Genomic DNA, 24,791 nt, shown 5'->3' with positions numbered 1-24,791 from the left:
CACCCACCTTTTTTGCGCCTGTAAAACTGTGATAACAATAAGAACATCATATAACTGAGAAGATACTGATATTTTATTCCATTTTCAATCTGCATTAAAATGGTTCAAAACTGTTCCAAATCTGGACTGGATTATTATAGACCTGCTATTTGTCTCAACAACAACCACAATTGGCTACACATTTCACAGGCAGTCATGTTTTTGTTTATTTTTCAGCCAAAAGGTTGGCTCATGCTATACGAGTATATGATCCATTTGCCATTGGTCACACCAGGGGGTGTGAGGCCATTGGCTATGATAACGCGTATGTCTGTGTGTGTGTGTGTGTGTGTGTGTGTGTGTGAGAGAGACCACAGGTGCATACCTGGCTGCTGACACAGAGGAAGGCTAAGCACACATTCCAGATCAACTGAAGGTCAACATCAGCTATAAAAGAAAGGGAGTTTCTTTACAGACACATTTTGGAACACTGCAGACATGCTCAGGCTTTTGGTGTTGACCACTTTTGCAGCCATGGGTAAATAAATGCACACACACACACACACACACACACACACACACACGCACACACACGCACACACACGCACACACTCTCACACACACACACACACACACACACACACACACACACACACACAGGCTGTACCCTAGCCCTTATTTTAGGACTCGAACTTCGGCAGGGATTTCCGAGTGAACATTCAGACCATTTGTTTCTAATTAATTAAAAAAATAACCGTCTCGATCAGAGCGCACAGCACGTCTCCCCCGCTCTTTATCAATCTCTGTCGTCTCTCCCAACACACACAGACACACACACAAACGTTTACTTTTCATTCTCCTTTCTCTTTCTCACCTTTTCACACACGCACATAAACACTCACTTGGAAACACATTTAAATGATGTAACAGTATTGTTTTGGCACAGCTGTGAAACTATATTATGCCCAATTAGTTGACATTGTTTTCTGCTTGTCTCCCATGTGTGCTCCTCAGTGCTGGCTGACCTGGAGCCTCAGCCCAGGTATCTCAACAGTGTTGAGGAGAGGGTTGTGGGAGGTGAGGTGGCCAGTCCCAACTCATGGCCCTGGCAGGTAACATTTTGCAACATACATACACAGCAATGTCCTCGGTGTGCATTTAACCCAGAGAGAGTTAAATGCTATACCAAAATGGACCCTTACTTAAAATCTTTTAAAGGTCATGCCCAAAATAGGAGCAATAGGTTGAAAGTAGCACATATGTGTAGCCTATACCGTGTATATACACAGACATTTTGGAATTCTGTTCATGGGATTTGAACCCTGTGGAAATTGACATCTTAAAGTTCGACTTCATTCATCCATTCATCAACTTATCTTCATATAATTGATCCTCACTAATAGTCATGATAAAATGGGCTGTGGTAAAAACATTAAAAAGTCCGCGCACAGCTCTTCTCCACAGTGTTCCGTTTATGGTGAAAACAATGACATTACAGGGTTGATGACGTTTCAGCCATTGTTGGACACTCATCGCAGAGATATTAGGCTTTTTGGTCGTCAGGCAGAGACTCTGAGCCAATTCTGCTACACCTGGTCATTATTTAACCCTAAGCTTGGTATGATAATTATGGCATTTCTTTCACTAGAACCGTGTTTTTTTTTTATTCTCTCAGATCACTCTTCAGTGGAAGTATGGTAACACATGGCGCCACACCTGTGGAGGGACCCTGATCGGGACATCATGGGTGATGACTGCTGCTCACTGTGTGGACAGGTAACATACTGTACATACAGTTTGTAGTAAAGTACCAGCCTTCTCTTTATTGGTCGTGAATTTGAGTTATATTCAAAGGTCAAACATTTGGCTTAATGCCTCTTAAACCACAGAGTTAGGTTTAAACCCTATATAATCAACTTAAACCTTATGTTAACCAAACCCTAAAAAAATGATCCCTCCTAGGCCACCTAATTTCTTCCTTCTACACCAAATGTCTTCACCGAAAATAGCCAATCTATATTTTTTCCTGCTTTCCTGTTTCTCTGCTCCCAGGGAATTGTATTAGTACTTTTATATTTCATAATGTACTAATAACATTTCCTGGGAGCAGAGAAACAGTGTGCGGGCATCCCTTCCTTTTCATTGTACGTATATTTTTGACCAGCACCTGTAGAATTTCTGGCCTGGTACGATATACCTGAATAGGGACGCTATAGGGTTCAAGTGGTTAAACACGAAAAACATGTTTTGTGTAATGTGCATTTTGTGTAATAACTAAGCTACTATTAGCTCAAAATCTATTTGTAAACGTTTACCAGAATACAGAAACAGCCTGTGCATTCAATGATTGGAGATCACTAACGAGCATAGAACGAGTTTGACACTTGTACGGCCCAATCAGTCAACTCAGTGCACTTGAAGTTCAAAGGGATCAATTAAGAGCTCCTGCCAAGCCAAGGAATGTCAACATAAACAGTGGAACAAAACCAAAATACACAAAGTTCTCAAAGTTGCCTATAATGCCTTTAACAACAATATGTCTTTCATTCGCAAAAACACAGCCCCAGGACGTGGCGCGTGGTTCTTGGCGAGCACGACCTGAACGTCAACAGTGGCAAGGAGCAGGTCATGGGTGTCAGTCGTGTCTTTATCCATCCCAAGTGGAACGCAAACTTCCTATCCTCAGGGTGAGCAGGCAGATCATCCTAACATTCATCATAGATTTCAAATTGTGGTTACACTGCCCGTTTGATTTTCTTTGGTATACCAATTAGTTTACAGTTATAATCTGAAGGTGATCTCATTGTAGTAAATGTTTTCTCTGACATGCGGTAGTACTGGTGTGAAGGTCTTTTTTATGTTATTGTTATTTTATCTAACTTATAGAAAAGAAACAGCTAAAGAAAAGTTTGGGTTGACATTCTTTTTTTTGTTTGCCTATATTTTTTATCCCATGATTTTGCAACCCATTGTTTTCACCCAGTGTCAATTATCTAATGTAATCCTGGGCACTACACTTCCTCTGCCAACCTGGGGGGGCGGGGGGGGGGGAGGGCTGACCTCATGCTTCCTTCTATTCATGAGTAGTCCAAGCTGCTTCTTTTCACCTGACAGGGGAGCGTTTCCCCGGCCGGACGTAACGCATGGAAGGAACACGCTATTCCGACCTGCAGTTCCTTTCCCCTCCATCAGGCGCCCCGGCTCGCCAGGGGGAGGTAGTTTAGAGAACAGGATTACTGTATGTTTTTTGTGAGGGTACCTACCCTAGGGGACACGGGGAGAATTGGGTTGACATTCTTTACTGTCAAAGTAACTATAAGCTAGCAGTCTGTTGTCTTCCCTCAACCCACACCAACAGCTGAATGTGCTTCATTTCTGTTTAGATGGGACATCGCCCTGCTGCGCCTCTCCGCTGACGCCACCCTGAACAGCTACGTCCAGCTGGGTTCCCTGCCTCTTTCTGGACAGATCCTGCCCCACAACAATAACTGCTTCGTCACTGGATGGGGAGTCACTTCCAGTGAGTTGGATATCAAATTAAAAATCACATCCATGTGAAGAAAAACGTATCATACATCATCCATTAATTGTCAGTGAGTTGTTTGTGTTAAGACAAAATTGCCGATTTGCTCGTCTAGGCCTACATATGACGTAAATTCTCAATGGCATTTAATATTAATGGCAACAAAAATATACGCTATAGCTGAATATACAAAAATCACCCCCGTATGTAGTGAGGGGCGCTCTTATCATCGTACATGTCCTACACATGTTTGTGTAGGGCAGAAATAGCTGGACATACTGTAGGAGGGGCCACATCCCAGTGTGAAGTGAGCGGTTGATACAAATACAAATAAAGAGGCTTTAGGACTGGGTTTCTGAGGCTATTAGGACTGTAACTTGTTCCCGTCAATCATTTATTTGCCTGTGTGTTTTGAAAGCAAGAACCTTCCTCACTTCTCAGGGCACAGTACACAGACTGACAAGTGACAACAACCCACACCAGGATGAAGTACATGAAAACAGAAGCGACCATGTGTAATAAATAAGTGTAGGGGTGGCGAAAGGCAATCTCTGTGATGGCCAGCTGTACTAGACAGTAATAGTATATGTACTGTTGTAATAGAAGATTTGTGCCCAATTCATATTCCATCCCTCGGCCAAAGTAGCCAATTTACTAGCTCGCAACACGACACATAATTTAGGCGCGTTGTCAGCTTATACGTTGGCTACTTTTGGTACGGGACTCAAGCTTTACTGTATTCTTGTATATTTCTCCTTCCCGTCTCTTTTCCCAGCTGGTGGCAGCATATCTATCCAGCTGAAGGAGGCCTATCTTCCTCTGGTTGACCACGCGAACTGCACCAGATCTGACTGGTGGGGCAGCACTGTGAAGACCAGCATGGTGTGTGGCGGAGGCGGTGCAGAGGCTGGCTGCAATGTGAGTATATAAGAAAATCAGACCTGTCTGAACTGATTGGTGGTGGTGGTGCTGTGTGTGTGTGTGTGTGTGTGTGTGTGTGTGTGTGTGTGTTAGGGCGGCTGTGACACTTGGTGCCAAGCAACGCTATTTCCGTACTTGGACATACACAGGGAGGGACGGACGGACGGACGGACGGATAGACAGAGCTGTTCATTGGAGTGGCTAGTACCACTCAAAAACTACAACTGAAACTATTATCATAAGGTCATGTGTGGCTCCCGAGAGGGCAAGAGAGATTAGTGCCACATTTAGGACACAGAAGTATTATTTGTTCACATATTTTTAATGGAATTTAAATGTATACTCGTTTATATATTATATGCCTACTTTATATTTTAAACTCAAAATTTAGAATGGAAGTCAATGAGACTCTTCCACGAATTGCAGCTTTAAATGAAGATGTTTCATTTGAGTCAGTATTTATACTATGAGAGTTGAAGTTTTACTATGTGGCTTCAAATTGAACCAGAATGCAGAAAAGGGCAGAAAAGAATCAATAAATAATCAAAATCTTGCATGCTTTATAATCCCTCTGGCATGTGCTGCTTTATCAGTAATTTGACCCTCGTGTCAACATACTTTCTCTTTCTGTCTGCATACCCATAGGGCGACTCTGGTGGCCCTCTGAACTGCCTGGTGGAAGGTAAATACGTCGTCCATGGTATTGCCAGCTTTGTGTCCAGCATGGGCTGCGATGCTCCCAAGAAGCCCACTGTCTTCACACGTGTCTCTGCCTACATCGAATGGATGGACTCGGTCAGTATAAGATCCATAACTAATAAACTCATAATTATATAAAGGAAAAAAAATTGAACTCCCGGCTTCAGTATAGAAGCGGTATAAGGGTGGCTCCATCTTGCGCCACCCGATCTAGCCGATCTACATCGAGACACTATGTGAGCTTGTAGTTATATAATATATATTCAACTATTTTAATATAGGTTTTTTTAAATAGTAAAAAATGGCAAATTAGTTTAGGGATAAGGGTTAAGGGGTGGCGCAAGATATATCCCTATGTACTCAAAAATAAATGGCTTGTTTTGCAGACTAACTCTTTCATGGTGTCACCATTTTCTTGCAAAATGTGTACATTTAAAGGACCACTTCACCACTTTTCAACCTATCTTCATATTCTTCACGATTTTTTTCTACTGAATCTGTGTCTCATAGGACATCTGTGGGCAGTTCAGAAACCGTCTTCCAGTGACATCATCGATGGGGAATACAAGCTAATAAAAACTGCAGGCTTTCTAGTCCTGAAAAGTATCGTTCTCACGATAATGAAAATCTAAATATTGTTGTAAAGAAATCTTGTTTAAATAAATATCTGCCTAATGATGAGGTCACTGGAAGACGTAGAAAAAAATGGTGCAATTTTTTCATGATTATTAGTGAGGACCTATTATATGAAGATAGGTTGAAAAGTGGTCCTTTAAAGTTTAAGGTTCAGGGTTAAATAGGTCTTTTCTATTATTAAATACATCTTTCTCTTTGTTTCCAGATCATGTAAGGAGGAGGAGAATTAACTCTGCATTCAACTATATGTCCATCAATCTTTTTCTTGTGCAGTCTGATCCCTCTGTGCAGAAATAAACTCATCGTGTTTCTATCATTGTGAATAGTCTGTTTTATGGAGGATTATAGCATTTTAATGATGCATGTGACATCAGAGGATGTAATCCTCTTAACAGTTATAGGGAAGGACACAGATGACAGAGCATTGCAAACAGTCTTTTATTTTCAGAAGACAGTGTGGAAGGTCACTCAAACATCAATCTGAGAACCCATCATCAATAAATAAAGGAAAAACTGTCTAAATTCTAGACTCCAAGTTTTACAGCTTAATTGTCAAATTATCAGCTGAAATTATTCAATGGAGCTCTCTTTATGTATATCCCCTTTCTCATAAAGACAAAGACATATCTGCAAAGACTCAATGTACTGTACTGCCATTATCAAATCACAACACAAGGCCATGGAATTTGGTGTTTAAAAGTAAAGGTCAAGAAGGTTGATTAAACACTATAGCCTATGCTGACTGGAGTCCCCTAAGGCTCTATATTTGGCACCCCTCCTTTTCCCCTTTTTATACCAAATGACTTCTCAGAAAATACCAGATGCAAGCTCACACACATTGAGAGCTTGTATGTAGATCTATTTTTGCCGTATGTCCGGATATTTTGGCAAATGTTTGCCTATTATGACATGCCTAGGGAGGCTAGAGTTCACGTAACACATTCCTCATACCTGACGAACACCCATAAGGGGTCGAAACGTTGTCATCCTCCTAATTTAATAAGATTCCTGTGGGAGCTACGAAACAGTGTGCGGACTACTTCTCCTTCTCCTGCACGTAACACATTGTCATTGATATATGCACACCTCCTTGTTACCCAGCTGGTCCCTATTCACGTAACACATTGTCATTGACATATGCACACCTCCTTGTTACCCGGTCCCTATTCAGTGACTACTACAGAATACAAACAGGCCAAAAGATTAATTCCTTTTTCTCTCCAGCCCTCACTGGGTCTTTATCCTCTACTCGCCAAACGGAAGTAACGCAAGGAAGAGTCAACAAGCATGTGTATCTTGTTGTCTTGCCTCTGACTGTGTCTCTACTTGTCTACTATCATCACTAGCTTAACAGTAGGATACCTAAGTGAGCTAACATCAAACACCTTTATACGAGCAACAACCAACATTCATATTATTCCCCAGGGTTTTGTTTGTATGCTTTCTAAAACAGGTATACTGTGGTACGCATTTGAGTGAAGTGAGAGTACAGAAAAGATGCAGCTTCAGGCAAACAACACCTTTCTGAATGAGAACCGCCGGTGTTACAAATGGGTAAATAATAGGTGCTGAGTAAAGCCAAAGGAATGATTGTGTGGGACAAAACACAGGTGCATAACTGGCTGCTGACACAGGCCATGTGTGAGCACATTATCCAAATTAAATGAAGGCCAACCTAGCGTCTCAGGCATTTTGACCCAAAACATGCTCAGTGATTACTCTCATAGTAGCTGCCTGTAGGTATTAGATAAGTACCGGAATAAGATTTCAAGCTGCAGCTGCAGTGCTACTCAACCTGTGGCCTGTACGTGGCGGTGGGCCGCATGCGGCTCCTGCTTCTGCGGCCCGTCATGGTCATACCAATAAAAACACATTCATTCGGTGTTTTTTTTCATTGTTTTGAACAAGATTGTAGGATTGTATATGGTATGCGCCCCTTTATTTGTTTGTTCAAAGATTGTAGGCGCTCCTTGTTTGTTCCAAAAGAAAGTGATATGGCCTGATGTCAGCCGAGTATTAACCACTTGATTCAACTGTGATAATTGGTTCATTTATATGTTCTCTTCACATTTTGTGAACATTTTGTAACTTCATCATTAATCACAATGTTAATTGAGGTTTGGCCTTATAGATGGAAATGTGGCTTTTTACTGTGCGTTTTAATTTTTAGACTAGTCATGTAGTCCGTTACAAAATAAAAATGTAAACCTTTCAAAATAACTGTCATTTTTTTAGCTTGCTGCCTTTGGACTTTTGCTGAGTGGCTCCTGAGACATCTTATAGGCCCGTCAATCTAAGCTAAAAAGGGGGCGTGACCAAAAATAAATTGCAATACTACGTTCTTGTTTTTTTTATGATCCTTAGGGTCATCCAAATAACATAAAACATTGTGAATTAAATAGTTGAAAGTTGGGGTACCATTAACAACCTATATAAGGCAAAAATGGCCCAAAATGAATGTGCCCAAATGTGATGACCTCATCTCACACACACACACACACACACACACACACACTTAATAATAACTTAATAACTCAACTAGGCCAACATGAGGCAAAAACATCCAGGGAATAATGCTCTTAAGACAAAATAATATCCAAACTATTACTTAACAATTAACATCATTATTTACTTTCCATCCTTGGATCCAGCTCCGTCCAGCGAAAGTAGCAGATCTACTAGCTCACAACGCGTTGCGCTGAGACACGCTGAGAGCTTGTAGATCAGCTATTTTCGGGGCACAACCCAGCACTCTTTATCTACTGGAGATGCGGTTGTACGACATGGATTTCGAAACAAATGTGTTCAACGCAAAATGGTGCGTTCCAAGTTCAGGAGACAATGGAAAAAGCTATTCTCCTGAATGCTGCCTTCCGGTATGGCATGGAAAGGACTGGCACCAGTTGTTTTACAGACGGGTAAAAGGGCAGGGGCTGAAGCCCCCTTTGATGTCTATGTGTCCACGTCCCTGACCCTATAGGAGTTGTAGTTGTTGATACAGTGGCCATTTCTGGCTGTGGGATTGTAACACCCATCTACCACCTGTGTGTCCCCTCGTGATGCCACAATCTACGGGCCGACAGCCTGCAATAAACCCCCACTACAGCTCAGACACTCACCCTCTGTAGACATCTTTAAACTCCCACTACAGCTCAGACATGCACCCTCTGTAGACATCTTTAAACTCCCACTACAGCTCAGACACGCACCCTCTGTAGACATCTTTAAACTCCCACCCTCTGTAGACATCTTTAAAACCCCACTACAGCTCAGACACGCACCCTCTGTAGACATCTTTAGCTCAACTCAAGACTCATCTCTTCACTCTTGCTTTTAGTTGAGTTTATGAGGGGTGCTCCTATCTCCAGCTTTTGGTGTCTGTCGACAAACTTTGTCCTACACAAACTCCACACAAAATTCCTATTGACATTGAAGAATTGAGAATTTTACATCATAGTGTCTGAGCAAATTGTATACGATGCTATATATGCTGACATTCCCTCAGTGGTTTTTAGCTACCTCTAAGGGCAGGTCAATGTTTTTGGTTTCTTGTTTAGGGGTTTCTGTTCACAAAGTTCAACCTTTGAATCCTCCAGGTGTTTCCTATCAGCCAATCAAGTGATTACTAGCAGCTTTGTGGTTAGTTCAGCCACTGTAAAAGAAAGCAGCTTCATTTTTTCACTCTTCTGCTCTCACCACACGTGTAAGTATGTGGCTATGCAGTGAGCTAAACAAAGCTTCTGTTAACAAAGCAGCCGAGACAGCAGCTGAATTTGACACATCATTCTCCATGAAATTATTATATTTTTTATTCACAGTTTTATTTATTTTATTTTATTGTATTAGTTGTTGTTTGTTTGTTTATTTTAGGACTGTTATTTTCTCAGCTGCTGTTGGCTACCAGTTCCCACCTGATGTGTGGGAGTTCAGACAGATCCAGACCGTACTGAATAATTGCCAGCTTGCATAGTGTTTTGAGGTTAGGACTGAAGGCTAGGACATACAGGTCACCTGGTCTGTTGTCTGCTCCAAAGAGGATGATACGATTTCCCACCATGCAAAAGCACATGTTAAACATCCTATGTGGGTGTTTCCCCTTGGGCTCAACCATCTTCCAGGAGAAGGTCTCTGGACTGAATTTCCACAGATCATTGAAGTATTGGTTCATTCTGCGTCCACCAAATATGTACATCTCTCCATTGTAGGTAAAGGTAGAATGATCCTCACGTATTTCTGGAAGAAGCTGGGCAGAAGGTGTGTTCAGCCAATGGTTAGTCTCTGTGTCAAACACTCTGATGGTGTTGTACTGACCCATCCCCCCTGTATACAAACATCTTGGTCCTGAAACTCCGATGATGGTGGCAGAGTGACGTTCTGTAGCAGGAGGTGGAGTTCCTCTGGTGTTAATTAAAGTCCAGACCATTGTGGTGGTATCCAACTTGTAGATGTCATTAGTGTATCCAGTCTGGTTGTATCCTCCATGGATAAACAGGACCTTCCCCAAGACACAGGCTGAGTGGTAGTACCTCCCCTCTGGAACAGTCCCAGAAACCTGTGGTTTGAACCATATGTGGGCGTCAACATCAAATGCATGAAGCACATTCCTCCAGAATGTATTTGTGTGTTCCTTGTGTAGTAATTATAACCGCCCCAGAGGTAGACTGTATATTCTATCAGCACAGCTGTGTGTCCCCAGCGCCAGGAGGGAACCTCAAGGTAACGTTTTCCTGTTCCAGGCGTCACTGGGGTCAACTTCCTCCAGCATAAAGACACTGTGTTGAAGATGTGTACTTCAATCTCTTCTCCTATGGTTTCTGTCTCCTTCAAAGCAGTAGATCTCGTGTCTGACCAGTGACCACCACAGCAGCCTGGTCCTTCTTATGTTCTCCTTCCAGATGTATCGTCCAGTGATTTCACACAGCAGCTCCACCGTCAATGAGTGTTGACAACTAATTTACAGATGAATTTGTTAAAATGAAGGAAGATCGGTTTCCTTGTTGCAAGTCGCTTGTCTGAAGTATTTTTAAAGAACGATTGCACGGTTGTGATGTCATTGAATGATTATGTCATATTGTCACGCAATCTGCCAGGCAACACTCAAAACCAGATTGTGAGGAAGTGAACTGGCATGAATTTGCAGTCTCAAAGCCATGAGCTCAACCCATATCTGTCGCTATTCGTCATCTAACTCTAAGATCACCTACTAACACATTGCTGTCCCTATTGGTCGTCTAAGAGCACCTACTAACCAATGGCCGGTATATGGGGCAGCCGGTCAGCACGTGTTCCAGTCTGTATAGTGGATCCCCACATTCGCAGCGGACACTGTCCAAGAGACCCCACTTCTGCATGGCTGCACCGAAACGTGACATGAGCACTACGGTTCCAGACTAGGGGACAGTACTCAGAGGCCTTGGTGGAGATGTGCAGCGTCTTTGTGGTGTCTCCCCATGTGGTGCCGGCTAGACCTGTATCACTGCTGCACGGGCGGTGGTCTTTCCATTGACGCTGTCCAGGTGTTGTTTGAAGGACATTGTTCTGTCACCAAGATATGTCGGGGAGGACTGGGACTGTAGCCGCCGGGCGTCGTCAACCATGATGTTGATTTCACGGGTTGCTTCCGTATTGTAGAGGTGGAACATTTTTACTAACACTGAGCTTGAGGCGCCAGTCTGGGAACTGGAGTCATGGCTGTCTAAACCCCAGCCACAGAGGGGGCAGAGCACTGGTGCCGTGTGTGCGTGGGTGGGCTGGCTGGCTGGCTGGCGGGCATGTGTGTCTGCATGGGCATGTGTGTCTGCATGTCTTTAAGTAGTCTGAGAAAATGTATCTCCACTACGATCGCACCCCCGATCGTTGATAATCACGGTGCATTCCGCTGTGCGTTCGCATGGAAACAAGTTAGTCAAACGGTCCATGCGTTTCTTTGTTATCGTCCGTCAAAAATGCAACAGTGGAGGAGGAACGATACAGAAAGGGAGGTGGACTCTGTCTCCCCCTAGTGGACGAGAGCTGTGTTTTTAAATGGTCTAACGCGGGATTTGTTCGGAATCTAAACAAGAACTAAATAAAATCCATCTTACCCAAAATAGAGCTGCGAAACTAGCTCTACATTGCTCATTTATGACCGGCATTGAAATAATGCAAAATGAATTGTCATGGATGAGAGACTATAGCTTGCAAGTTTGATTCTGTTAAAAAAAGTACATCTACAGTAAACGGCACATGAACCTGCCTATCTGTCTTCCCAGCTGTTGATTACAGAGAGGTGCTTTCACCCAGCTTAAACATTACATAATATTTTGTTGGTTTTAGACTGAAACAGTCAAATGGGGTGCAGCATGATGGAAAGAGGGAAGAGATTGTTTTACATTGCGTCTAATATTTGTCAGTTTACTAAATTTTGTCTTTTATTTATTTTTTATTTCATGTTGTGTGTTTCTGGTTATCGTTGATTGATATATTGATTTTGTATGTACTTGGCAATGCATTACTTTTTGACTATTTAGGTAAATCGTTTTTGTCCTTTGTTTTTTAATTGTCTCTGCTGAGGCAGTGACTAATGGGGATCTAAAATAAACAATGCGTAGTCTATGAAAATAATAGGCAAAAAATATATATTCAAATGAATGCTTTTGATACATCTTTATGAGACGAGAAGTAAGGCAATTGTCAACATGCAACTTGTACAGTAGCCTAATGTTTGCACAATTAATTTGCACTGAGTCCAGTACAAATAACCCCAATGCACATATAGCTGTGATAACGGTGGGATGAACACAGGTGGATGTCTGCTACTCTTGAGCGGCGCACGCACGCACGCACGCGATCAGTAGAGGGGACCCCAGAGACTGCCAAAAGTATAAAACGGTAGCCCGTTCAAATCTCCAGTGCAGAAAGTCATACAAGTCAGGCTGCAAACATGCTCAGGTTTCTGCTGTTGACCTCTCTCGCAGCCCTAGGTAAGAGTCAGAATACGAGCACTGCTGATTCAGACAGGACACTCTGATATAGTTTACCGTGTCATAATCTATATAGTTTTTAGTAATATTTTAGTTATCTGAAATGTTTTAGTTTTAGACCAGGTTTAGTCGACTGAATACTATAGGATTTTAGTAGACCGAATAAAAATAAGAAATGTCCTTGAGTCTAAATCACTATACACTCTCTATTGCACCCTTATAACACCATATCTCACCTACTGTGTGGAAGTGTGGGGTAACACATACAAAAGCAACCTTCAGCCAATATATTTACTGCAGAAAAAAGCAATAAGAATAGTCAATAAAGTAAATTACTATGAACACACAAATCCACTGTTTCTAAATTCAGATACATTAAAGTTTTTTGATTTAGTTGATTTTAAAACAGCACAATTATTATATAAAGCAAGACATAATCTGCTTCCTGGAAATATACAAAAAAGGTTTAGGGATGGGAGGTATGAGCTGAGAGGGGAACTAAACTTCAAACAAATAAGTGTTGGAACAACCTTAAAGAGCATGTGTGTTTCTGTTCATGGAGTTAAGCTGTGGAACATCTTGTCTGAGCCAATAAAGCAAAGCAACAACCTAAAACAATTTAAAAAGAGGCTCAAACAGGAATTATTGCATAGATATAACCTGGAATGAGCGGGGAGCTGAGCCATGTTTATGCCATGTAGTGTTGGACTAAGGTATAACATTGTAGCTTTGTCTGTTTTTGTCTTTTTTTCCCTCCTTGTTTTGTTTTTCTCGTTGTCTGTTTTGTTTTTTGTTTGTTTCATTTTCTATTCTCCTTCGTTAAATGGCATTTGTTTGTTTTGTTTATATGTTGATTGTATCTTCAACAGTATTTTGGAATACGTTGAGATAAGGATAGGCACTAATAAGCTTTAAGCTTCTGCCTATGCCTTTTCCATCACCTAAAAGTAAACTGTTTTTGTGTAATGTCTCCCTCTCTAAAGATCGAAATAAACTATTCATTCATTCATTCATTCATTATGTGAAATGCCTGAAAATAGACCATACAGTATCTACAAATTAAAGAATGGCTTTTTTCCCCCCACAGCCATGCATAAAATGCGAAAATATGCTTTAGTCATAGTTTTGTCATGAAGTTTTAAATTTTTATTTAGTTTTCGTCACTGCAAAAAAATATATATATATCTCGTCATATAGTTTTTTTTTTTTTTTTATATTTTTTTGCGGCTTACGCCTTTATTGATTTTTTTAAGGGATAGAAAGTAGGCTGACAGGAAACGGGAGAGAGATGGGGGGATGACATGCGGTAAAGGCCGTGTCGGGTCCGGGAGTCGAACCCGCGGCACACCGCGACTGGATCACCAGTCCGGTGCCCAGACCGTTACGCTACGGCCTGGGCCGTCATATAGTTTTAGTCTACAAAATGATGGCCACCTGTAAATCTCTCCGTCTTTCTATGTGTGCTCCTCAGTGCTGGCTGACCTGGTGCCTCAGCCCAGGTATCTGGAGGACAGTGTTGAGGAGAAGGTTGTGGGAGGAGAGGTGGCCAGTCCCAACTCATGGCCCTGGCAGGTATGTGATGTCTGACTCCAAAAACTCTCTCTGGGTCAGGGCAGAGTAATCTAGTAAGAGAGTGGCGACACTATAGCGTTGACTCCCACTGTAACAATGGAATGCGGAAGTGCTCATTCTATCTCAATGGGATAGTTCCAATGTATGGAACTATAGCCCATAGCACACCGCTTTGCGGCGAGATCAAAGCGTGCCGCCATGCACTCTCTTAATAGAGTACTCTGGGTCAGGGGTGCCCAAAAGCCTGGTAGATCACAAAGGCTGTACAGGTACACCATGTGACATGCCCCTAAAAATAATATATATATACTTATAATAAATATATATTTGTGCATTTTGTGGCATCTACCACTTGAATTAAGGTCACGTCTTGATTGATTGATTGATGGATTGAAATATTTATTAACAGTTTGCAGAATTACAGTACATTTCACACACTCAATACAAAGACTGTTAACTGTGATTGGACGACCCAATTAAGCATTACACTTAATTGTTTACAAGAGGGTCCACCTTGTTCAATTCATCAAAACCGACATAATGGGCCTGTCTGCTCCTAAATCCACAATGCAATAGGCCTACTTATTTTCCAATAATGTTGCACTCAAACGTCAGTAGCATTACAAAGTTATAAATTTTCAGCAATGGCGTTAATCATTTTTGGGGTGGGTAGATCTTGTTGAGGTGGTCATTTTGAAAGTAGCTCTCAAGTAAAAAAAGTGTGGGCTCCAGGTCGTCTAGCTGAGACGAGCCCTCCATCGTCGCTTCCAGTCATCCATATACAGCTGGCCAGCTTGTTGGTGCTTTTGCGCTTCTGCATCGTTCTTGAGTACATCCACATTATGTTAATGTGGGACATCCTCGTGACCGGTGCCAGCATGTTTTGGTTCCCACGGTACTAACTTGCTGGCTGGAAGCTCTTTGTGTCTCTGGCAGTGTCCTGCTGTAGTCTCATTTTCCTGGCTTCTATTTTGTGCATGCTCGCCCTTGGCATTCCATCATACATGTTCTTGTTGGTTAATATACTCTTGCTGATGTACTACATCAGTACTACATCCTGGTGTAGCGCCCGTCAAGAGACGTTTTGGCTTCAGAAGGGTTGGCTTCAGGGTCCAGCATTCACTGCCGTATAGAAGAACAGAGAACACTGGTTCCCAATCACTTTAAAAACATATATGTTTTATTTTATTATTATCGTGAGAATGATGGCTTCCATTTTCGCATTGTAACTTTTCAGGAATAAAAAGCTTGCAGTTGCAGTTTCAATTAGGTTGGATTCCCCATCGATGAGGTCACTGGTAGACAGGTTTCTGAACTGCCAACAGCACAGACTGTACAGGACTGCTCAACTTTGGAGTGTGTGTAGGGGTATCACATTGAGTGCAGCTTACAGTATGTGTGCTGTATTCTGTGTGTTTGGGCAGGGGTTGCATAGAGGGGTTCATTCTGGGAGGGCTCTTATATGACTGCTAATGGAAAATTATCCCTACATCGTCAGATCTCTCTTCAGTACAAGTCTGGGAGCAGCTTCCACCACACCTGTGGAGGGACCCTGATCAAGAGAGGATGGGTGATGACCGCGGCTCACTGTGTGGACAGGTGAGAGTTTCACACGGACGTCATCAGCAGCGCAGCTGTGCAAAGTAACCAAGTGTATACTTACTTAACCCATTTAGACCAGATTCTACAAATTGTCTTTTGTAGTTCTCAGAAAAAACTGTCAAGGAGCCCCAGAATTATATGTAATTGGCCACCGACCCCCATCTGAAAATAATGTTTTGAGTTAAAAATGCTCTCTCCGAAGGAATAATTATTCAAAGATTTTCAAAAATAGCAGATCTACAAGCTTGTAGCTATGAGCTTGTAGATCTGCTATTTTTCAATAGCTAAAGTATAACATAATGCTTAGAACACCAAAAGGGAGTACAATTTGGAGGTATTTGTGTACTTTACTTGAGTTGGATATTTCTAATACTTTTTTACTTCTATACTCCACTATACATCTTAGAGGCAAATATTGTACTTTTACCTCCTCCACCACATTTATTTGAAAACTTAATTAAAAAAAGTTACCAGTTACTTTGTAGATTTATTATTAATATAATTACAATTAATATATACAGTAACCACTCTAATTTCAACCATTTGAAAATAGCCGATCAACAACAATCTCACAATGTGTCGCCATGTGACGCATTGTGAGCTTGTAGATCTGCTATTCTAAAGATTTTTGATAAATTTGAAAACTTTATATAGGATATTCTCCACAATGAGTACTTCTACTTTTGGTACTTTAAGTATGTTTTGATACCAATACTTTTGTATACTCTTACTCAAGTACATTTTCAATTCTACGTTTTTACTTGTAGGAGTATTTCTAATCTAGATTGCAGTATGATACTTTTAAGTACTTTTTCCACCACTGCACAGGATAATGTTTTCCCCAAGGTGAAGCGTGTAACTGTAATTAATTGTCCATCCATTCCCCGAGTTTCCCCTCGACATGAAATTCATTGCAGCCATCTGGAAGTCTCATTTGAAATGTGATTTATTTCAATTTTGTCCCCTTTTTCTGTTTGTAACTGTTTTGTTAATTACTGTCTGTCTACTGCGCCCGTTTAATTTGATGACTATCCCTGGTTAAATATAGTTTAATTTCCAATCCAATCCAACTTAATTTATAGAGCACATTTAAAACTACAAAGTTGACCAAAGTGCATAATAAAACATAATACAATACAGTAATAAAAACATACCGGTATACAATCAAATCAAACACTCAGGAGTACACATTCTCTCACACCGTGCCTTAGGGATGACAAGGAGCATTTGATTGGCTGACCTCAGTGATCTAGATGGAACATATAGGGTTTTAGGAGATCGGAAACAAACTGGCGCTGATCCATTTAAAGATTTAAAAAACAATAAAATCTTAAAATGGATTCTAAAACGTACTGGGAGCCAGTGGAGTGCAGCTAAAACGGGAGTGTAATAAAAGCGTGTATCACTCGCTCTACTGTAGGTCCTTAAAAGATAAAACTGATTTGATTTGTGATAAAAGCCTCGAATGATAAAAACTAGATCTAACCAGAGCATTTATTTGTGTATCAAGTTTAAAAGCATTATCCATGTTAACTCCTAAATTGGAGACCATGGGAACCACAAAGGGTTGAAGTGGGCCCAGGTCTAAGGGGGGAGCGTTAATGACACTTGGTCCGAACATTATTACTTCAGTTTTACTTTCATTTATATTTAAAAAATGTAGGGCCTTCCAGGCTTTAATATCTTTTAAACATTCAAAGAGAGGGGATAGGGGGCTCTTGCTATTTCTATTTAGGGGCATGTATATATTGAGTCATCTGTGTATAGATGATAGATGTTTTATTTAAGATGAGTCCTAGGGGGAGAAGATCATTAAAATCTTTGAGCAGTGCAGAGTAGACTCAGTGCTATGGATAGCTTTCAAACCAGATTGAAATGTTTCAAGGATGTTGTGCTCATTTAAAAGTCTGTAACTGTAAAAGTGCTGTTTTTTCAAAAAAAAAAAGAAATAAATGGAAGCTTGGAAATGGGTCGATAGTTGGATAATACAGAGGGGTCCAGGTTGGCTTTTTTGATTAGGGGTTCCACAACTGCTACTTTAAAATGTGCTGGTACATTATTGAACAGTTAAAACTCATTACAGTAATGTGTAGAGTTGACGCACTGCTGGTCCAGATGATCAGTGTCAGAAAGGTCAGGCATTTAGACATTGATTGTAAACATCAGTTTACAAGTGATATATTAGAGTGTTATCTGGCCTGTTTCACTGTGTCTCAGCAAAAGACACAGACTTCACAATAATGTATAGGAAAGGACCTGAAGGCATACACATGGACGAAGAAAGAGACTGTAATTAGGACATTTATTTGCCTGACATTTGCCCAGATTGTCTCTTTAATACACATTATAAAAGCAAGTGTACACAGTAATTGTGAGTAACTTTGTTTGTTCTGCGTGTCTCAGCAAACTTTCTAGGCAAGATGAGCCAGAAAAGCAGAGCAAAGCATTCCTTGTCTTAGTTTTATGGTTTGCAGTGGTGGAAAGTAACTAAGTACATTAACTTAAATAAAGATTTGTATACATTTGAAAACTCGAAATGGGACATTCTGCATAATGAGTACTTTGTAGCCTACTTTTGGTACATTTGGACGGCCAGTACTTTTACTCAAGTGAATTTTGAATTCCAGACATGTAGCACATTCCGTACTTGTATCAGAGTAGTTCTAGTACTGTACATTGCAGTATTGATACTTTTACTCAAGTAAAAAACGTGAGTACTTTTTTCCGCCACTGGTTTCATGGTTTGTTGCATGAGATGTATATGCCTTGTGTGGGCGGCAGTGGCTCAGGGGTAGAGTGGCCAGTAAAACAGCTCAATATTGGGAACCCAGTTCGAACACGGGCTCCCCCAGAGTTAGCGTCGAAGTGTCCTTGAGCAAGACACTGAACCCCTAATTGCTGCCGATGTGCAGGTCGGTGCCTCGCATGGTTTGCTGCGCCATTGGTGTGTGAACTGGTGAATGTAATGCACAATAAGCTCCATATATAAATGCACCATTTACCATTTGACCTTGTTGCTCCACAGGACCAGGACGTGGCGTGTGGTTCTGGGAGAACACAACCTCAACAGCCAAGAGGGCACTGAGCAGTACATGAGCGTCAGCCGTGTCCACCTCCACCCCAGATGGAACTCCAACAATGTCGCTTTAGGGTTTGTAAAACTCTTATTTATTATACCTAGTTGTTGTGCATCATATAGTGTGCTGCATCAAAAATAGTTGATCTACAAGTCAAGCTTGTATAGTTCTGCTATTCTTTTGGCGTGTGGCACCGGCACCTATTTAAGTATCCTATTTAAATGAAGCCCAACTGATCATGATCCCACTGGAAACATAATGTAGTAAATGTACCAGAGGTCATCGCCATGCTGAATTGTGGTGAACATCTTTTGTCAAAATTACATTTTTGCCACGGACATACAAAATGGAGACAATATCACCAGAAGCACTTAATAAAGAGCTAGCCCTGAATGACCATCACGTGTCTGTAACTCTGAGTGTTCAAATGGAACCCAATGGACCCTTGCATTTCCATTTGTACACTCATAGAGTTCGGAAGCCACTAGTAGGCTTCAACAGTTGGACTCTTCATACTGTAGGCTATATGCCATAGTGTCATAGTAAATAAGGTGTCAAACATATTCCGAGACTTGACATTCAATGGGTCTCATGATCAGCAATAAGAACAACATTTTAATGGTGTGTAAAAATGTGCCACGGACAAGACCAAGTCTACGGACACATTGATGACCCCTGACTATAGAACAAATCCATGCGTGATCAAATAGCCCAAAAATACATAAAATATTGCGCAATACAATTAGCATGATCCCACTGAAAGCTGTTCAACCCGTGTGGCGGATGTGGCCCGCCATGGTGCGCTTAAAATTGGAACACAGTAAATAGTCAGAGAGTAACACAAGATAAGATAGGCTATGCAAACAAAGATGTCAATTCTCTGAAACCTTCTGGGAATGTTGCTCTTGACTCGCAGATGGGACATCGCCCTCCTGAAGCTCTCTTCCGATGCTACTCTGAACAACAACGTCCAGCTGGGTGCACTGCCCCCTAGTGGCCAGGTCCTGCCCCACAACAACCCCTGCTACATCAGTGGATGGGGACGCACTCAGAGTGAGCCTGACCGAAGCTGGTTTTTTATTAGAATTTAAAAAAAAAAGTCTTCTAAATCATGACAATTTTCTGAAAAAAACTCATGTTTCTATATCAGTGGTTCTCAATATTTCATGTCAAGGACCCCAAAGATTATGCAATATGCCGCCGACCCCCATCTGAACATATGTTGTACCAAGGACCCCCCCAGAAGCAAAGATACAAGTTAAAAAGATTCACTCTGAAATAATATATATTCAAAGATTTGCGCCACATTTTCACAAATTTTCAGAAATAGCTGATCTACAAGCTTGTAGATCTGCTATCTTTCAACAGCTAAAGCATAACATAATGCTTAAGACACCAAAAGCGGTTCCCGTCCTGAATGGGTTAAACTAGAAATAGACATTCATACAGTATAACAAATGCTCTCTGTAGGAAAGCATGCAATTAATTGACGTGCTCTTTGAACATCCCATTCCCATCCCCTTACAATGGGCTCTATCTCTATGCACACACACACACACACACACACGCACACACACACCATTTTGGAAAGAACTTATGGGCCCCTATAGCTTCCCTACTTCTTTCACAGGTGGTACAGCTGATACTCATGAAGGCTCTGTTCCATTCTGGTCAAAATAAACAGAGTTTAGGGTGCTGCTATTGTGCATGTTGGCTCACTGGAAACATTCTGCTACACCAGGCAGTGAGTCTCAATTAAAGTGCCCTTGAGTGGGTTCCAAATGGCCCGGTAAGGGTGTGTAACTCTGAGAGGGTACAAATGGATTTGTACACTCAATCTCAATTTGTACACTCTCTCTCTCTTATGGGGTATTCTGTGTGCATACTAGAGCCCATTCTTTTTTTTTTTTTTTTTCTTTTTTGCGGCTTACGCCTTTTATTGATTTTTGAAGGGACAGACAGTAGGCTGACAGGAAACGGGAGAGAGATGGGGGGATGACATGCAGTAAAGGCCGTGTCGGGTCCGGGAGTCGAACCCGCGGCACACTGCGACTGGATTACCAGTCCGGTGCCCAGACCGTTACGCTACGGCCTGGGCCCTAGAGCCCATTCTTGTGCAGTCCACTAAGCCATCTCTTTTTCTGTGTCATTATTATTCCCAGCTGGTGGAAACCTGTCTGCCCAGCTGAAGCAGGCCTACCTGCCCGTTGTTGACCACAAGACGTGCACGTCACGTGGATGGTGGGGAAGCACCGTCAAGGCCTCCATGGTCTGTGCTGGAGGCGCCGCCGAGTCTGGATGCCAGGTGAGGTCTTTTTTTTACCTAAAGAAACATTGTGGAAACCGTTACAGCCTGCAGGCTCAAAGTATAAGTAAGTAAGTAGCCTTGCCGAGCCATGAGGCCCATAGGGCAGGAGCCTATCTCCTGTTTCTGTAGTGTGAGGCAGCTTGATGTACAAGTACACCCCCTGGACATGACGCTAGTATGTCGCAGGCTCAAAGTATAATACAGGTAAATTGATTGCCAGAGTCCCATGGTGAGAGTTCTGGCGCTGGGGGCCACACATCCAAAATAAATGAATCCACAAAATTAGCATCATTTGTATTGTTGACCATTAATAGCGCAACTTCAGTTCAACTTTGACCCCTCTGTCACATAATGGAACATGTTAGTCACAGTGCTTTAGTGAGTGAATGAATTGTTGTGTCAGTAAAGATTTGTTATCTCATGCAAGGCTTCTCTTTGTCCAATGGTGGAGTCTATAATAAAGTCACAAAAAGGACATTTTAAGGCATCGTTCAACACCGATAGGAAAGAAACTCGGGTTGCTGTATATGTGGCCAGCCCACTAATTAGTTGAGCCAACAGGTGTTGTGTTACCCTATTGTGCTGAATATAAGACTATGTTGTTGTTTTTTCAATGGAAATATCCTAAAAAACGGACTAGACTATGAGTATTGGCAGTTTAAAAAAATACAAAATATTACATAAATTTAGAAAACCAACATGGACTATACACGAAAAAGCAAAAGGTTGTTTCTATTGTGGTCCAACCTTGTGACATAAAAAAACAAAACACAAACATACTGTACAAACTGAAACAATCATGAAACAGATTTTTTTTAAATCAGACCAGTCTGAAGTGAGTGGTACTGTACTGTACTGTACTGTACTGTACTGTACTGTACTGTACTGTACAAGCTCTCCTCCTGGGAGCTATACATAAAGGACAAGAGGTACCCTAAGGGAAGAATATTAAGACATTCAAATGTTCTTTTTCCACAAATGAGCCTTGAAAAGTGGGGGCCGTCCAACACGTACAACACGGGAAGGTTACGTTTTGTTGACGTGGTTTGTGTTGTCATTATCACATTCTATAGGGTGACTCTGGTGGACCTCTGAACTGTTCCGTCAACTGTGTTGTCATTATCACATTCTATAGGGTGACTCTGGTGGACCTCTGAACTGTTCCGTCAACTGTGTTGTCATTATCACATTCTATAGGGTGACTCTGGTGGACCTCTGAACTGTTCCGTCAGCGGTCAGTGGGTCGTCCACGGTGTGACCAGCTTCGTGTCTTCCTCCGGCTGCAACGCCCACCAGAAACCCACCGTGTTCACCCGCTCCTCTGACTACATCGGCTGGATGAACTCGGTCAGTATCACTCCCAGTGTTGAGTTTGTCGACTAATTCTATGACGAAAAATGTTCGCCGACTACCTTTTTTTCCACTGACGAAAAACTAAATGGAAACTAAATGAAAACCCAAGCTATGATGACTAAAACTAAGACTAAATATATTGTCAATTTTTTCGTCAACAAATAAAAACTAGACTAAAATGTTAGGAAGGGACTCGACTATAGTGGACAAGAGATCCAATATACGTAAGTCATTTTATGCTTTGTTGCATGCTGAAAATAGCAGATCTACAAGCTCACAACGCGTCACTGCGAGTGTAAAATCAGCTGTTACGACGCCATATCAAGGCCTGCCAAAATACATTTTAGTAGACTAAAACAATTGTAGATTTAGTCGACTAAAATCTTATGATATTTAGTCAACTAAAACTATAGGATAACACTAAATTATTCCAGGTGAATAATTAATGAAATGAAAATGAAAACGAAAACGATTCAAAAGACTGACTAAAACTAAAATAAAGATTTGCCATCAAAATAAACACTGGTCACTCCGTACTCCATCTAGCTAGCTATATGGGCTATATGTACATACACTATTTTGGAAAGAACTTGAGACACTTCCCCATTTCCTTCACATGTGTTACTGATGATACAAATGAAGGCTCTGTTCCATTCTGCTCACACAGAGTCAGAGTGCTGCTATTGTGCATGCTGGCTCACTGGAAACACTCAGTGACAGTGGGTCTCAGTGTTCTTAAGTGGGTTCCAAATGGTCCCGCACGGATATGTTATTCTGAGTGTCATTTGGTTCCATTTTTATACACTCTCAGAGTTATGGGGGTCCTTAAAATTAAAAGGTTTGAGAACCCCACTAAAAGGAACAGAGCCTTAATTAGTATCATCGGTAACACCCGTGAAGGAAGCATATCGAAGCGGTCCAGAAGTAAGAGTTATTCTGTGTGCATAGGCCTATAGTCCATTCCTGTCACATTTGCCGGTATTAATCTCTCTGTCCTTCCCTTTTTTCAGATCATGGGTTAAAAAGGAGAGGATCTAGGTGAAGATGTGAGAACACGTGTTCAGCTTGATTTCTGCCTGCATGGTGTCTGTGAATAAACCGTATCACGTCATCACGTTATACTCGCCTGATTTAGTTTCTTTGTTCGTCAGGGCATTGGCTAGGCTCACTAAGCATGCATTAGTCATTGTGGATACTGGATAGAGTGCATTCGGATGAATGGGTGGGTCATTAGTACATAAGAATACAGTAGGACCTGTATTCAAACTGCAGTTTTCAGAGTCACTCCCTAAATGGGATGTGTGTGGGATGCTCTCTTTTGTTTTGGCCTTTCAGTTTCAATATTAAATCCATTTCAACAGACAACATAATGCAAAGCATATAGTAAGAGAATATAAGGAAATGTGTGTTTCCTATATCATACGCGGGCAACTGGCGGCCCGGGGGCCACATCATGCGACCCCCACCATCACTTAATGGGGCCTGCAGGTTAATATCAGAATACTGATATAGTATTATTTTCTGGTGTTACAATTCCAAACATGACCCGCTTGAATTACTTCAGTCTATTATGTTAGTCTTTTTTAATGTATTTGGATTTAGTTCATAAAACAAACTATAACTAAGTGCATTTGAAATTAAATAAAAAAAGGTTACTTTTCAGAATTCCAAAAAAGGTTATTGAGGATTTGAATTCAATATTATAGCAAAAATTGCTAAAATCGGCCATTTTTGCTACGACAGAAATATGCAATGTGGCCCTCTGGAGCGAGTGTGGAAATATAGTGGCCCTCTCCATCATCAAAGTTGCTAACCATTTAATTGATTGATTGAATTAATACTTTATTAAATGTAAATAGCACGTGGTGCAGCAGACATTAAGGCAAAAAGCACAAAATGTCCTGGGAACTTGTTCCCATTGCGATCCTATGTAATTCAATTAATCAATATAGCATATAAAAAAAAACAATAATACATGTCATCAACGAATACAAAACACAGTAGGCCTACTGTTTATTTCCCCTTGTGGTCTCCTGATAGATTATTTTTCAGGACAGTTTTGGCTGTTTGCACAAATTCACATTCATACACACTCACAAAGCTGACTTGCTTTGTGAGTGCTCCTAAACATGGAGAATATTAGAGAGTTGTGGGAGGTT

At 41.4% G+C, this 24,791-nt stretch overlaps 2 protein-coding genes across 2 annotated transcripts; both read left to right on the top strand.

The window, feature by feature from the left end:
• Positions 1-465: 465 nt before the first annotated feature.
• Positions 466-8,818, top strand: LOC310862933 (elastase-1-like; the record flags this gene model as incomplete). Its single annotated transcript, XM_083771054.1, has 8 exons — positions 466-517; positions 994-1,091; positions 1,655-1,755; positions 2,541-2,666; positions 3,363-3,499; positions 4,278-4,420; positions 5,069-5,222; positions 8,739-8,818. The coding sequence occupies exons 1-8, from the start codon at positions 478-480 to the stop codon at positions 8,816-8,818; spliced, it is 879 nt and encodes a 292-aa protein (XP_083627180.1). The 5' UTR covers positions 466-477.
• A 3,862-nt stretch (positions 8,819-12,680) lies between these two features.
• LOC310862932 (elastase-1-like) lies at positions 12,681-22,662 on the top strand (the record flags this gene model as incomplete). The annotated part of the gene is made up of 7 exons (XM_083771053.1): positions 12,681-12,720; positions 14,192-14,292; positions 15,791-15,891; positions 18,920-19,045; positions 19,888-20,024; positions 21,134-21,276; positions 22,477-22,662. 7 exons carry the CDS (start codon positions 12,681-12,683, stop codon positions 22,660-22,662), a joined length of 834 nt encoding a protein of 277 aa, XP_083627179.1.
• Positions 22,663-24,791: the final 2,129 nt, after the last annotated feature.

The sequence above is a fragment of the Protomyctophum parallelum genome (genome assembly GCF_964188405.1).
Source record: "Protomyctophum parallelum genome assembly, chromosome: 8".
Classification (NCBI taxonomy): Eukaryota; Metazoa; Chordata; class Actinopteri; order Myctophiformes; family Myctophidae; genus Protomyctophum; species Protomyctophum parallelum.
The sequence above is the reverse complement of the archived record's forward strand: the minus strand, read 5'-3'. Positions and strand labels throughout refer to the sequence as shown.